The 13649-nt window shown below is 30.4% G+C and overlaps 1 protein-coding gene and 1 long non-coding RNA gene across 2 annotated transcripts; both read left to right on the top strand.

Annotated features, from left to right (window-relative positions):
* Positions 1 to 7707: 7707 nt before the first annotated feature.
* On the top strand, positions 7708 to 8822 carry LOC105142039 (uncharacterized). Its single transcript, XR_845498.1, has 2 exons — positions 7708 to 7948; positions 8543 to 8822. It is a non-coding gene; the product is annotated as an uncharacterized LOC105142039 (long non-coding RNA).
* Positions 8823 to 10571: 1749 nt separating this feature from the next.
* LOC105142038 (uncharacterized) lies at positions 10572 to 12495 on the top strand. The gene is made up of 4 exons (XM_011049488.1): positions 10572 to 10834; positions 10921 to 11003; positions 12066 to 12121; positions 12194 to 12495. Exons 1-4 carry the CDS (start codon positions 10663 to 10665, stop codon positions 12270 to 12272), a joined length of 390 nt encoding a protein of 129 aa, XP_011047790.1. The 5' UTR covers positions 10572 to 10662; the 3' UTR covers positions 12273 to 12495.
* The last annotated feature ends 1154 nt before the right edge of the window (positions 12496 to 13649 follow it).

The following is a 13649-nucleotide window of genomic DNA, read 5'->3' on the forward strand; positions in this document are numbered from 1 at the left end:
ACATTTGACATATTTATCATTTTACATTTGCTATATTTATCATTATTTTTTTATTTTTTAATAATAATTTTTTTATTTTTTTCCGGAACATAATTTTCGAAGAATATAATTAATTTGAGAAAAATATCAAATTAATTTGATATTTTAAACAGATTCTTAATGCACTTATATAACTAAATTTTTTTCAATTAAGTTATATTGGTGATGTATGATATATTTTACAAGTGTATTTTAAGTACATGTTTGAGATGTTTGAGATAGTGATATTTTTTTATTAAAAATATATTAAAATAATATTTATTTTATTTTTTAAAATTTATTTTTTACATAACTATGGTTGAAAAGCGGGCCAAATACTTCTGCATATGAAATCCCCCACATTTTTAATGGAAAACGTCATACTTTTCACAAGATTATTAACATAGATTAGGACTGAGGAACCTCCAACACCTTAATACCTAATATGAAAATATACAATTCGAAAATCCAATTGAGAATTAGTTGATAGTTGGAGGATTAATTTGGGGTTTGTTCCAATAGTTTTCTAGCTATTTAAACATGGATAAGGAGATTCACGTTTAAGTGCATTTAACATCTCCTATTATAATTTCAATTCAAATTCAAAGACATTGATTACATGATTTTTTTTATCAATAAACATATTCAAATATAAATAATTATAAAATTTCTACTCTCAAGAGATTCCATATACCTAAGAACTAGTTAAACAATACTCCGATGGCTAGAAAAAAGAAAAAAAAGTAATAGGATTTATCCTTTCCTCCATTAGTAAACACTAAATTCTCTCGACTTTTGGGATCCTTGGAAATAATTAATAGTGTTCTTCCTCGTAATTTCCGAGCTAGAAATCTAGCCTAAAGACTCGAGATGTCACTGTTGAATACATTTTCAATAAATTCCCATCTCTAGGTCAACTCTCTGGTTCATAATAGTTGTGACTTCCACTAAAGAAATTCTTTTTTTAAAAAAAAAATTAATATAAATATTTAGATTAATTTACTGTATTATGATTAATCATATAAATTTTAAAATTAATAATTATATAAGTATCTAGTAATCATTATATAAATAATAAAAAATTCAAACCTAAAATTATAAAAAAAACAAATCTCTTAATTCAAGCTCTACAGGAGAGGAATCCTTAAAACCATATCGGAGCCAGATTTCAATTCAATAAAATTTAATAATTCAATTAGATTGAGCTATCAATTAAGGATTAACGAAGCCTGTACACAAAGAACTGCTTTAGCAAGGAAGAGAACAAGAAGCTGCTGCACTAACAATGGAGGGTGCTGACAAAGGCGGCCATAGACATATACAATGAGTCACTTGAATCTAGCCGTTTTTAAATATCTTTCAAGACTTGGGAATTTCGATGATTTAAAATCAACCATGATGGTGATGATGCACATCGACATCACCATGGAAGATTATTTATTTATTATTATAGCACACAAGCAAAGCTAGCATAATCATTTTTGTTCGTTTGCAGCTTATTTTCCATGGGGCGATGCTTCCCTGTCTCTTCCTATTTCTATTTTAGCTAGTTGATGTTGAGTTCATAGAGTGCGTGGCAGACTAAATTGATGTAAATTAGGCCTACATGCATCGTCTCCATCAACATCCATCGAATGGAAATATATAATCGATTTTTTTACACTGTCTCCTTCAACATCCATCAAATGGGAATATATAATTGATTTTCTTCCAATCCCCATTGACTTGTATTTTTGTTTAGTACGGGTTTTTAATCAAATTATATAAAATCAAATTTATTTATTTATTTAATAGATTCAAAGAAAATTAGTTTTTATTTTAAAAACTAATAGTGAACATGAAATTAAAAAAATAAAACAAAATATAAATTTTTTTTACACCATACCAACTTTTCAAACTGATAACTTAAATTACTAAACTAGAAATATTATACATAAAAATAAAAATTAATGAAACTTAATTTTTAATAAATCTAACATTAAATAATAAATTATCTATTACTGTTACCATCTTTATTATTATTATCACTATTATCATTGTTATTATAAATATTATTATACTTACTACTAATATTAATGCTATTATTATTACTATTATTATCACCACTATTATTATTATTTTATTAACATTAATACTATTACTATTACTAATATCATTTATTATTAATATTATTTTTTTAATTATTATTATTATTATTATCATCACCATAATTATTGATATGATAATCACTATTATTATCATAATAAATTATTATTATGATTATTATTATTACTATTATAATTATTGATATCATAACCACTAATACCATCATAATAAACTATGACTAATACTATTATCATAATTATTATTGTTATCGCTATTATTATTATTTTAATAATATTTTTAGTATTATTAGTAATATTTTAGTATTATTATCAATGTTACTATTACAACTATAATTATTATCATTAAAATGAAAAATGAAAAATTTGATTTGAATAATAAAATTAAAAATTATAAAAACTTTGATAAAAAAACAAATAAGAAATAAAAAAAATAAGGATTAAATTGAAATTAATACTATTATTATTGGGAAAAAAAACTTGATTTAAATAATAAAATTAATAATTATAAAAACTTTGACATAGGAGCTAGGAAAAAAAATCAATATCAAAAGGATCAAATTGAAAAACATTATATGTATAAATTAAAATTAAAAAGTTAAATTGAAAACAAATAAAATTTTAAAAAATAATTAAAATAAAAAATAAAAACTAAAAGGATAAATCCTAAAACACCAATAACAACAACAAGTGCTAAACTTAGCTTTTTAAAAATAAAAAAGGAAATGAAAGGAAAACAAAAAAAAAGAAGTCACCGGTAATAAACTGGCCATGGCGATGCCCGGTTTTTTGGCATGTGGTTTTTGTCTCGAGGGACCCGGAAGAGGGAATTTGCAGGCCGCGCGTGGGAGGCCAGAAGGACTGCGCTAAGCAGATGGTGTTCCATTGCGTAGGCTTTTAAATGCGAAAAGTCCGATGGAATTAAAATTCTAATAAACGGTGCCAACCATTTGAATATTCAGGCGTTCGCATTTTCCTAGAAAAAAAAAAAACATGCCTGTTATCATTTAAACATGTGATCATTAAGGATGCCTGTTTCAGTTATCCTCTCTTCCTTCTTCCAGTCTTGGGTCAATTTGACTCTCGAACTTCATCCCATGTTAGAACAAAAAAAATAAATTATAAATTATAAATTATAAATAATACGAAGTCGTATTTGTTTAAAAGTTTTGAGCTCATCCTTCCGGGGAGCCTGCCCCTTCGACTCACCTTCCTCACATGGAATTCTACTTTAATATTCAACTGTTTATTGCAGAGAAAACAAAAAACAATTCAACTGGGTTAGCAGATGCGTTTATCTTTGCTGTGTGGTGTAGTCAGCACAAAACACAAACATCAAAAGTATTATTTTCATGCTTTTACTATTTTTTTTTAATTGTAGATCCACCACTAAAAGGAAACACAACAGCTAACTCAAACATTCTGACAGATACACAAAGCATTTAGAAAATGAAAAGAAACCCTTGAAAGCAATCCCCGACAATGAAATTAAGCACTCAAAGGCTTCTTCACGACAGAAATAATCTTCAAGCTATTAATGCAAATCAGTGACATTGGATTTCAAGAATGGTTTTGACTTCCATAAATCATCACTATTTTATATTTAATTTTGTTAATTATCTTATTTGAGAAATCGCTTTCTAATATTATAATAAATAAAAATTCTAATCTTTTAAATATTTTATTTGAAATAAATTACATTAATAATTTTGTTTTAAATTATTAAGGGTTTGTTGTGTTTTTATATTTGATGGTTTATTTATAATATTACTGATTTTGATATCAAAAAATATTTAATTACAAATATTTTTAATTATAATGTTAGTAAATATTATATAGAAAAAAATGTTATTCAACCATAAAATTAATATAAAACAAAACATACACATCTTTTTTATTTTTATTTTAAAAAGAAAGAAAGAAAAAACAAAATGTATTTTTTATTTTAAAAAGAAAAAATAAATATATCGAATGCCAAATTTCATAGTAAAAATTCATAGATCAAATTTATAGTGAAATACCCTAAAAAAAACCCTCTACAAATTTTTTTTGAAATTTTTTTATATTAAAAAAATTGTTTGGTCAAATATTAAAATAAAAGGAACTAAAATAAAGAGAATTGGGGCAGCTGGACCTGAGGCCCAAGACAAGCTTTTTTTAGACTGGCTCTGGACCAACCCGTACGGGCTGGGATGTACCAGCCGGGCCAGCCCGGTCGGCCCACGTCAGTGATGCGGCTGGGCAGAGGAGCACGCATGACGCGTGCAGCACAGCAAAGAGAGTTAATTAAATCAAAGCTACAGTGCCAAGTGAATTAAATTGTAAAAACGGGGGAAGAGATGAAATGGGACTGACCTGCTTCAGACGCAGTTGGAGGACGAAGACCCGGGGTAGTGCTCCCTCTCTGTTTATGTCTTGCCTTGTGTGATTTATGGTTTCGTGGCCTTTCTCTGTCTGTCCCTTGTTTCTTGTTTCTGTTCTCCGTGGTTTTTATTTTCTTTTCGTTCTCTCAGTTCGTTGTTTTGTTTTCTGTTCTTCACGTTCGTCTTTGTTCATTTTGTTCTCTCAGTTCATCATCCGGTTTCCCTGTGTTGTTCGCCCTTGGTCTTCCCCTCGCTTCCTTCTCTCTCTCCCCTGTTTGCGTCCTCTGATTTTCCTTTGTCCTTCTCTCTCTCTCTACTGGTTTCTTTCTTCCCTCCCTGCTTTTCTGGCTTTTTTCCCCAATTCGTCCTCAGTTCTTTATGGGTTCTCCTTCTCTGTCCACCGTTTTTTCGCGTTTTCGGCCTCCCTGTTTTCGCTTGTCTGTGTTTTTCCTTTTTCTTCTGTTTTTCCTATTTTTCTCCCTGTTGTGTGCTCCCTGTGCGGTTCTCTTCTCCTTCGACCCCACCCACCCCCACACCCAACTTTTGTTCGTGGCCTTCTCTGGCTTTTATAAAGCCAGAGGATGGCCTCTGTTCGTGCGTTCATGCCTCAAGATAATGGGGCACGTTCGCTACTGTCTTTGATAAGAGTTAGGACTGTTGGCCACCATATCGTGGCCTACGGAGAGGGCGTCGTGGAGGATAATGGGTAGCTGTACGGAGAAGGCGATAAACAGTTTTATGACACGGCGCCGTTTTCCACTCTGCAGTGGCTATACATTTGGTCACTGAAGTCCTGAAATTGTGTAATCCAGCCCCTGGTTAAATTTTAATTGGAACCCTGAAATTTAGCGTCATTTACAAAATGACCCTTAAATTTTAATTTCTTGCAATTTTAACCTGAATCATTCCCAAACTTTAATATTTCTTCCTTCTTATTTAATTAATTAAACTAATTTTAAATTTAATTAAGTTCCTAAATTTTCAATTTATTCTTCATTCATTTTATTTTTTGAATTATTTTTACAAAATAAAATAAAATAAAAAAAATTAGATTATGACAATAAAAATAACAAGATTTAAACTCTCAAATATTTAATTCGGAAACTCTAATACTATATTAAAAATTATTTTAATTCAAAAACTTAAATTATTATTTACGATTCCAATAATATTTTATATTAATCATTTACACTCACAACACAAAACAATCAAGTAAATAGCTCCTAAAAACTAACCAAATGGAAGATTATACATATATGATCATCAATGTAACAAAAGAAGAAGAAGAAGCAAACTCTACCAACTCTTGTATCTAGGGTGGTTCCTCTTCGTAGAAATTGTAAGAATTACAAGAGAGACGCTTCTACTCTTAAAGTCTCAATGACATCTGGTAAGAATTACAAGAGAGACGCTATAATTATCCTCACTTCAATCAAAAACGAATGTAAAACTACAATTTTGATTAGTGATTGAGGATGAGATTTCCAATTAAACATGATGAATGACCAATTAAGCTACAATTTTGATCCTAATTCTGCTCAGTTCTGGCTTCTACTCTTAAAGTCTCAATGACATCTGCCACAGAGCAACTGGATTTCACTTCTGAGGATAGATAACCAACCGATGCCTCCATATATCTCTTCGTTGAACGCTGGAAGCAACACCAATGAAGAGAAGTTTTCATGCAGCTCTAACCCAATACATCTGTCCATATCTCTGAGCTAGCAACCCAATCACAAGCCTTCAAACCCAGCATAGATGAAGCCTTTGGACATGGACATGCTTATGCTTTGAGGAAATATCTTTTACTTCTTCACCAAATTCCCTAAAAACTTAACTTCAACCCCGTGATTTTTTAAAAATTAATTTTTATATTTATTTATTATATAAAAAATTAATAAAAAATACTTTTAATAAAAAAAATTCTCTTGGTTTTTTGAAAAGTATTTTTCTTTTATTTTGAACAATTTTTTTTTTAGAAATTGTAGAAAATTTAAAAATATCATATTATTTATTGATTATATCAAATTTGGTTTTTAAACTTTTGATTGCTATATATATTTTTTTGAATTTATTTTTTTAAATTTCACCCCTTAAAATTTGATTTAATTTGATTTTTATATTAACTTTGGTTCCTATTTTTATGATTGTTATTTACTTTTCTCTTATCATTTTTTTAATTAAAATTTTTTATTTATCAATTTTTATTCTTATTCTTTTGAATGTTATTTAAAATAATTTATAAAATTATAATTATAATTATTTTAATTTCATCATCTTTTTTTTTATTTGTTCAATTTGATCTTCATTATTTTGATTATTATTTTTTTTTATTTGTTCGATTTGATCTTCATTATTTTGATTATTATTTATTTTATTTGAGATAAAATTATATATTTTTTAATTTCATTCTTATTTAACCTCTTAATTTGTAAGATTTATTCCCCATTATTTTAATAATTTTTTTAAAATAAAATATTAATAAATTATTTTTCAGTTTATTTTTCATAAAATAACTAAATACTAAAATATATTTTTCATGATACTATTAAATATAAAAAAAATAATTTAATTTTTAGAAATCTACTTGCCAAAACACTACTTTCCAAAAAAAAAATTCACAAACAAAAGGGTCATAGTCAAACTTATCATCTCTTAACCATTTAGTTCACTAATGACAGATGACATTATCATTTAATTAACGCTTAGCGATGCCAGCAAATAATGCAAAAAAAGCTCATGGGTCTCGTTCACGAGTAACCTGGTTTGATAATATCTTTTATCTTCAAATAAAAATATTATATTGTATTTCATAAAATGAAAGAAGAGTATGATTCACTTAACATCATTCACAAATGCTTGGTTATTTGTAGTTGATCAAATTTATTAAAGTGGGTTATATTTTATACAAGATTAACTTTCGTTTCTTTCGATTCCACCATGGCCAGCAAGTTCTTTTATTCTTCATTATTTGTTCATGGAAAATCCAGTTGCTCTTCATGATGCATCCACCTATGTAGATTAATCTGGGAATTCTTGTAAAACAAAAGAAGGAAATTGAACCTTCCATGGAATATTAAACATAAGAATCAATTTTGGCAAGCCTTAACGATAAAGAAAGCACCAACCTTCCACGAGTAGAGCTCCAAAGTCAACAGTCCAACGAATAGAACTTCTATTTAACACCACAGAAACCAAGTGGATCCATCACTTCCCTTCTAGTTACGCAACTTGTTTTTTCTCCTCTGCAATAAAAAAAAAACGATGGTGCAGTTTCAAAATGAAACGGCATAGTGTTTCAGGAAAGTGGGGATGTGGGGGAATGTAGCCTGACTCGAGAAAACAGGTAAACTGAAGGAATGGCCGGAGTTTAAGAGTTCTCTCGGACCAGGCTTCATTCCCCTCATCCACACCTTCTCCTCCTCCTCCACCTTGATGTTTCATCTCTCGCCATACTTGTTCCAGGTATTCTTTTACTGTGTCTTTTCTGTGAAAGAACGGATATATAAGCTGCCATATCTAGTTTTCCCCATAGAATAAACTGTAAATGCTTGATTTTATGGCTTTTTAAAAACAATATTTGATTTGCTTTGCTTCTTCTTCCCTTTGTGTGTGTGCGTGAGTGAGAGGAGATCAAAATAACCTGCTTTGCTTCTTCTTCTCTATGTGTGTGTGTGTGAGTGAGAGGAGATCAAAATAACCTGCTGTGTAAGAAGACTATAATTGAGTTTCGCAGGTAGTCTAATTTAGCATAACTAGATCTCATCTTAAACTTTTAATTCATAAATAAATAATTTTGTAATATATGTTTGAGTCAAATTATCATCTAGTCCTGTAAATTTACAGCTAACCACTTAAAATCACAGACTATCTCAGTTCCGGCTACATCAAAGAGTCAGTTCTAACTCCTGTCACGGCTGGGGCTGCAAACAATGCCAAAACTGGGCAGGCTTCAATGGCTGATCTCGGCTTAACAAAAGAAGCATCAAAATTATAAAAAAGGAACGTAGAAAATAAATATAGAGATCTTCATTATTGCTAACATTATGTATTTTTTAGCATCTGAAATAAGAAGTGATCTTCGAATATCAAGAGGGCAAGAAGCTCAGCTTGGAGAGTGAAAAACCCATCTTCGAATATCCAATGGCAGCACTGCCGGAAGTGGACCACATCAAGCCAGGATATTCATGGCTTCCATGAAGGAATCAAACTAGCGTGCGGCCATGTCTGCTCAGCTTGTAGTGATTATAATAAATATGGATTTCTGAATTTCTATCTACTCTTCTCCCCGTTAAGCCGTGCTTTTAACAGCTGTAACAGTTGTTTTAATAAATCTCTTGTGTTTCATAAAATAATAATAAAAATAAATAAAGATCAAAATCCCAGTGGAAAATCCTCTTCTTTCCATTTAGATTAAGACATGAACGCCTCTAACGCACCTCCAAGTACTATACACGTGTGATTATATTTTTATTTAATCAAATACAAAATTATTTTTGAGTTGACTTTGTAATTATAAAAAATTTATTGTGGAAAACCAAAAACACCTATTAACCCTAGACTTAAATTTTTATTTTATTTTAAGTGTATTTTTATAGTTTTATTATGTATTTTAATTATTTATTGCTTTTTATATTTTGTCAAATATCAAAGTGTATCTTCACTTAAATTATAACAATGAAAAAACTATTATAAAATACAAAAACATCCTTTAACGTCATCATCATGCTTAATTTTCTTAGTTTTAATAGTATTTTAGTTATTTTATTATGTAATTAATATTGGAAAAGAATTATTTATCTCTAATTAATTTAAAAATAATATATAAACAATGTGAAAAGACTCTTATACCTTTAAAAACTACCGCTAAGTTTTTTAGGTAAAAAATCAAAAGAGCTAAACAGCCAAAAAAAAAAACATTACACTATTCTAATAAACATAAATATTTCTATAGCTTGAATGTTTTTTGAACACCAATTAGCTCTTTTCAAATACAAGAAGAATAAAAATGCCATAACTCTTATAGTCATCATAGCATTAAATTAAATATTGGAAAAACCTTAATTTAATCCTTAACTTACACACTCATTTTTAATTAAATATCAAACCTATAAATCTTATCAATTTGACCTCAAATTACTCAAACAATTTTGTTAATATATTCATTAATTTTTATGTTGATTTTTCTTCAATATGACGTCATTTCTTGGCATAAAATATAAACATCAGATGAAAAAAAATAACGAAAACATTAAGAATGCACTTAAAAGAGAAATAAAGATTAAAGAAATTAAGAAGACGATGAATACTCATGGTAACGAAGGAATGAACTTATAAGCGAGACCAACCAAAACATGGCGAAGGCAAGAGAAAAGGATCCTAACCTGAAAATTAGCACCAAAACAAATTCAACCTTTATTTTTTATTTTTTATTTTTTAATACTAGATTGATCATGAATTTTAAATTAAAAAAATTAAAAATTAAAATAAATTTATTATTCACCTCCTTTTGAACAAAATAACATATATTTTTTAATTTTATTATTTAAAATTAAATTTATTAGAAATAAAACTTTATAATTTGTATGTTTTCTATAAGTTATCCTAACCTTATAACATGGACTATAAGTTTAAATAGTTAACTCGATCCATTTAAAATTTTTTAAATTTTTTTAATTAATTTTTTTATTTTATCATTTTATATTATACTGATTGAAAATTTAATTTTATAATTTATTTTAATTTTTTTATAATCTTCTTTCATGACTCAGTTATATATTTAACGAATTAACTTGGGTTAACTGAGATTCTTTTAATTCTTTTAATTAATTTTTTAATTTTTTTAATATTTAATTAATTAATAATTAAACTTTATAATTTATTATTTATAATTAAATAAAAACTAATTTTAAAAAATAATCACAATCACGTAACAAATAAACTAAGATCCGGAGCTTCGCAAACACTGGCTGCTAAGTTTTCTCTCTAACTCAGCATTCCCAATCGAACGGCCCATAACGAAAATGACAAAATCAAGCTTTAAAGATCTATAAAAAATATAAAGAAAGAAAATAATAATTTAAAAAAACCTTGCTTGTTGAGCAAACCAGAATAAACCTCTACCGTCGGTCCTTCGAAGGAAAAAGAAAAAGAATCAGAGGGCAACAAGGAAAAGGAAAATGGCGTTGCAATGGATGATACTGACGTACGTGGTGGCAGCCGAGGCAGCTATAGCGGCACTCTTAACATTACCCTCGCCTAAGCTACTAAAGGACCGATTAGTTTCCCTCATCTCACTCCTACTCCAGCCGGCTCTCTTTATTGTTCCTTTTGCCGGATTTCAGCTCCTGGGTTTGTTTTTCGTTTCTCTTTGAATGCTTTTGTTTTCTTTTCGGCTTTCTAAATTTTGGCTTTGGTTGTGTTTTTGTTTTGGATAGATATATATTGGAAGAATGAACATCGATTGATGTGTGCCGGTGAGAGCTGCACTGCTTCTGAAAGAGATCGTTATGAGAAATCTGTAAGTTGTTTTGATCTGATTGCTGATTTCTTCTTCTTCCTCTTCTTTCTCCTCTCTCTGTTTAAGAAACATTTCATGGGTTTGCTGTGATTTGCGATTGTTAATAAACTTTATCCAGGAACCGTTAAATTCATTGAAGGAATTAGAGAAAATGAATAGAACAGGGACTAGGGACCTGACAAATTACATTTTTTTTTAGCTGGGATTGTGCAGGTTGTCTTAAATGGGTGGGCAAATTGCTAAGAATCTTATTTTTTTTTTTTGGGTGGCCAGGGATGTGTTGCTTTATGTTATGGTTATGAAGTAGTGGGATGATTTCTCTTTGTTTATTGAGTACTTGAAGCTTTGTTGGATGCTATTCGTAACCTCTGTTATTGCCTCCAAAGTTTTGTGTATATACAAGTCTTGTACTGTTAATTTATTGCAACCTCGCTTGAACAGTTAAATGAGCCATTACAAGATGTATCAAGCTATCAGAATAGAACAAAAGGCGTTATTTGGATTAAGCGGTTTAGTTGTTTGTCTTTCTCATATGTAAAATGATTGTATGATTTGGAAGATGTAGATTATTATGTCTAGCATCATGAATGTCCAAACAGCTTGATTATCATTGACTGCAAAAAAGAGGTATTGCCTGGGAGTCTGAAAGTGGTTCGTACATGCCACTGTTTCTGGAAGAACAGAATTGAGCCAGCAATCTCTCTCATTTAGGACTCTCCACTATGTGTGTGTTGGGGATAGGGGCCATAGGCAGGGTCAGTGTTGTTGTCAATGCAGTTAGTGTTAAAAGAAATAACTGCATGCTCATTTGAAATGGAAGGAACATGCAAAACTCCCCCCCCAACCTACTTCCCCAAGTAGAACTTTGTCTCATAAAGTTAACTTTCAAATTAACCACTGGAGGTTTATTGCAATGCATCATTCTGAAAACTTCCAGTTCAAGTGGGGATATGCATCTCATGAGGCTCTGTGTTAGGAGATGTATTTGAATGAATGTTGCAAACTGCTATTATTTATTATATTAGAATCTACATAAGCTTATCATTGAGGTTTGCTGTGCAGATTTACAAAGCTCAAAGGAATGTGATTCTCTGTGTTTCAGCATGCCTTCTCTACTGGTATGTATGGTTTGGAAAATTCTTGATTTATTTATTTGCTTTCATGTCATGAGCCATTATATGTGCCTGCAGGTGTGTTTATCGTATATGCAAATACTACAAGGAGATTCAGAGTTTGGAGGAAGTGGAGAAGAGGTACAAGAACCAGTAGCCTTTCCTCAGCTATCCGTCCCCATTTCACGTCTATAAATATGAATATCATGCATTTGCAAGTTCCATCTCTTATGCATGTGGCATGTATTTCTCCTAGCATTAGGCTACGGCATTTTCTCTTGGGAGAGGACAGTACGAACACTACTGGTTGGAAAAGTGTACTTTCTATTTTTGATATTGTTTCTGTTCTAATTTACCAGACGTTTTCCTTTATGGTTTTCCATTCTCCACTTGTCTTGTCAGGGAAATGACTTCCAGTGTGTTTGTTTAAAAAATCATGAAAAACCAAAGCTAGATAATCCTCCCTATCACTTTTTGTATTTTTTTAAAAATGATTTTGGATATTCTTTCCGTGAGAAACATCTGACTTGAGTTGATGGTTAAAGAATTTTTGGGCAGAAGTTAAAAGACATCTATAAAAAACTACCTATATATACCAATACCAGGTGGTCTCTCCATGAAGATTTGCCCCAAGGAATACCAAAAGGTATTATCCCTATACGAGAAGGAAAAAAAATAAAGGGGAAAACAGCTATGGATCAATGGGCTAAAAAACTGAAGCATCCATTTTGGGGCAACAGTAAAATGACGAAAGCAGTTGAAACTGTTGCTTGGACAGTTTATGGGGCAACAGTAACATGACGAAAAAAATTCTAGCTAGCTTCTCAAGGATTGAGAAGCAGTTGAAACTGTTGCTTGGACAGTTTGGAAGGCACAAAATAAGATGATCGGCATGGATATGCTTCAAAACAACTGCAGCAGAACACTAGAAGATGGACCTGTGAGAAATCCATAAGAGAAGTGGCAGATGGAAGCCAACGCAACAAGGCATTTACAGATTCAGTTCAGATGCTACAATGTTAGAAGATGAGCATAAAAGAGTTTGTATCGTTATTAGACTCAGAGTGACAACCAATGGTTTCTGCATATAAGAGAATACAGCCACAAAATCTGTGAATGAAGCTGAAGCAGCTGCGTTAGTTTATGGCCAGCAGGTGGCACCGATTCTATATTGGGAAGATTTAGTGGCTGGAACTGACTGTAGGTCTACAAACTGTTAGCAAGTTAAGGTGTCTTTCATCGGACTTTTCTTTTCCAGACACCATTACTTCCGACCTTATAGGTATTGGAAATGAATCTCTTTATGCCACATTCTCAGATCATGTACGCATGCTAGCTTGTGTCATCCTCACTCCACATAGCACCAATATCAACCATTAGCCAAAGCAGAGGCCGTTTTATCTGAGGTGACCATTCTTTGCCATAATCGCGAATGCTTTGCCATTAGAAGAATTCTCTCAATGCTGGAATTGAAGATTCCAACATCATCCTCACTATCAATAAAGTAAATAGAATTACTTTTGGCTTATGTATA

The sequence above is a fragment of the Populus euphratica genome, unplaced genomic scaffold (genome assembly GCF_000495115.2).
Source record: "Populus euphratica unplaced genomic scaffold, PopEup_1.0 scaffold193.1, whole genome shotgun sequence".
NCBI lineage: Eukaryota > Viridiplantae > Streptophyta > Magnoliopsida > Malpighiales > Salicaceae > Populus > Populus euphratica.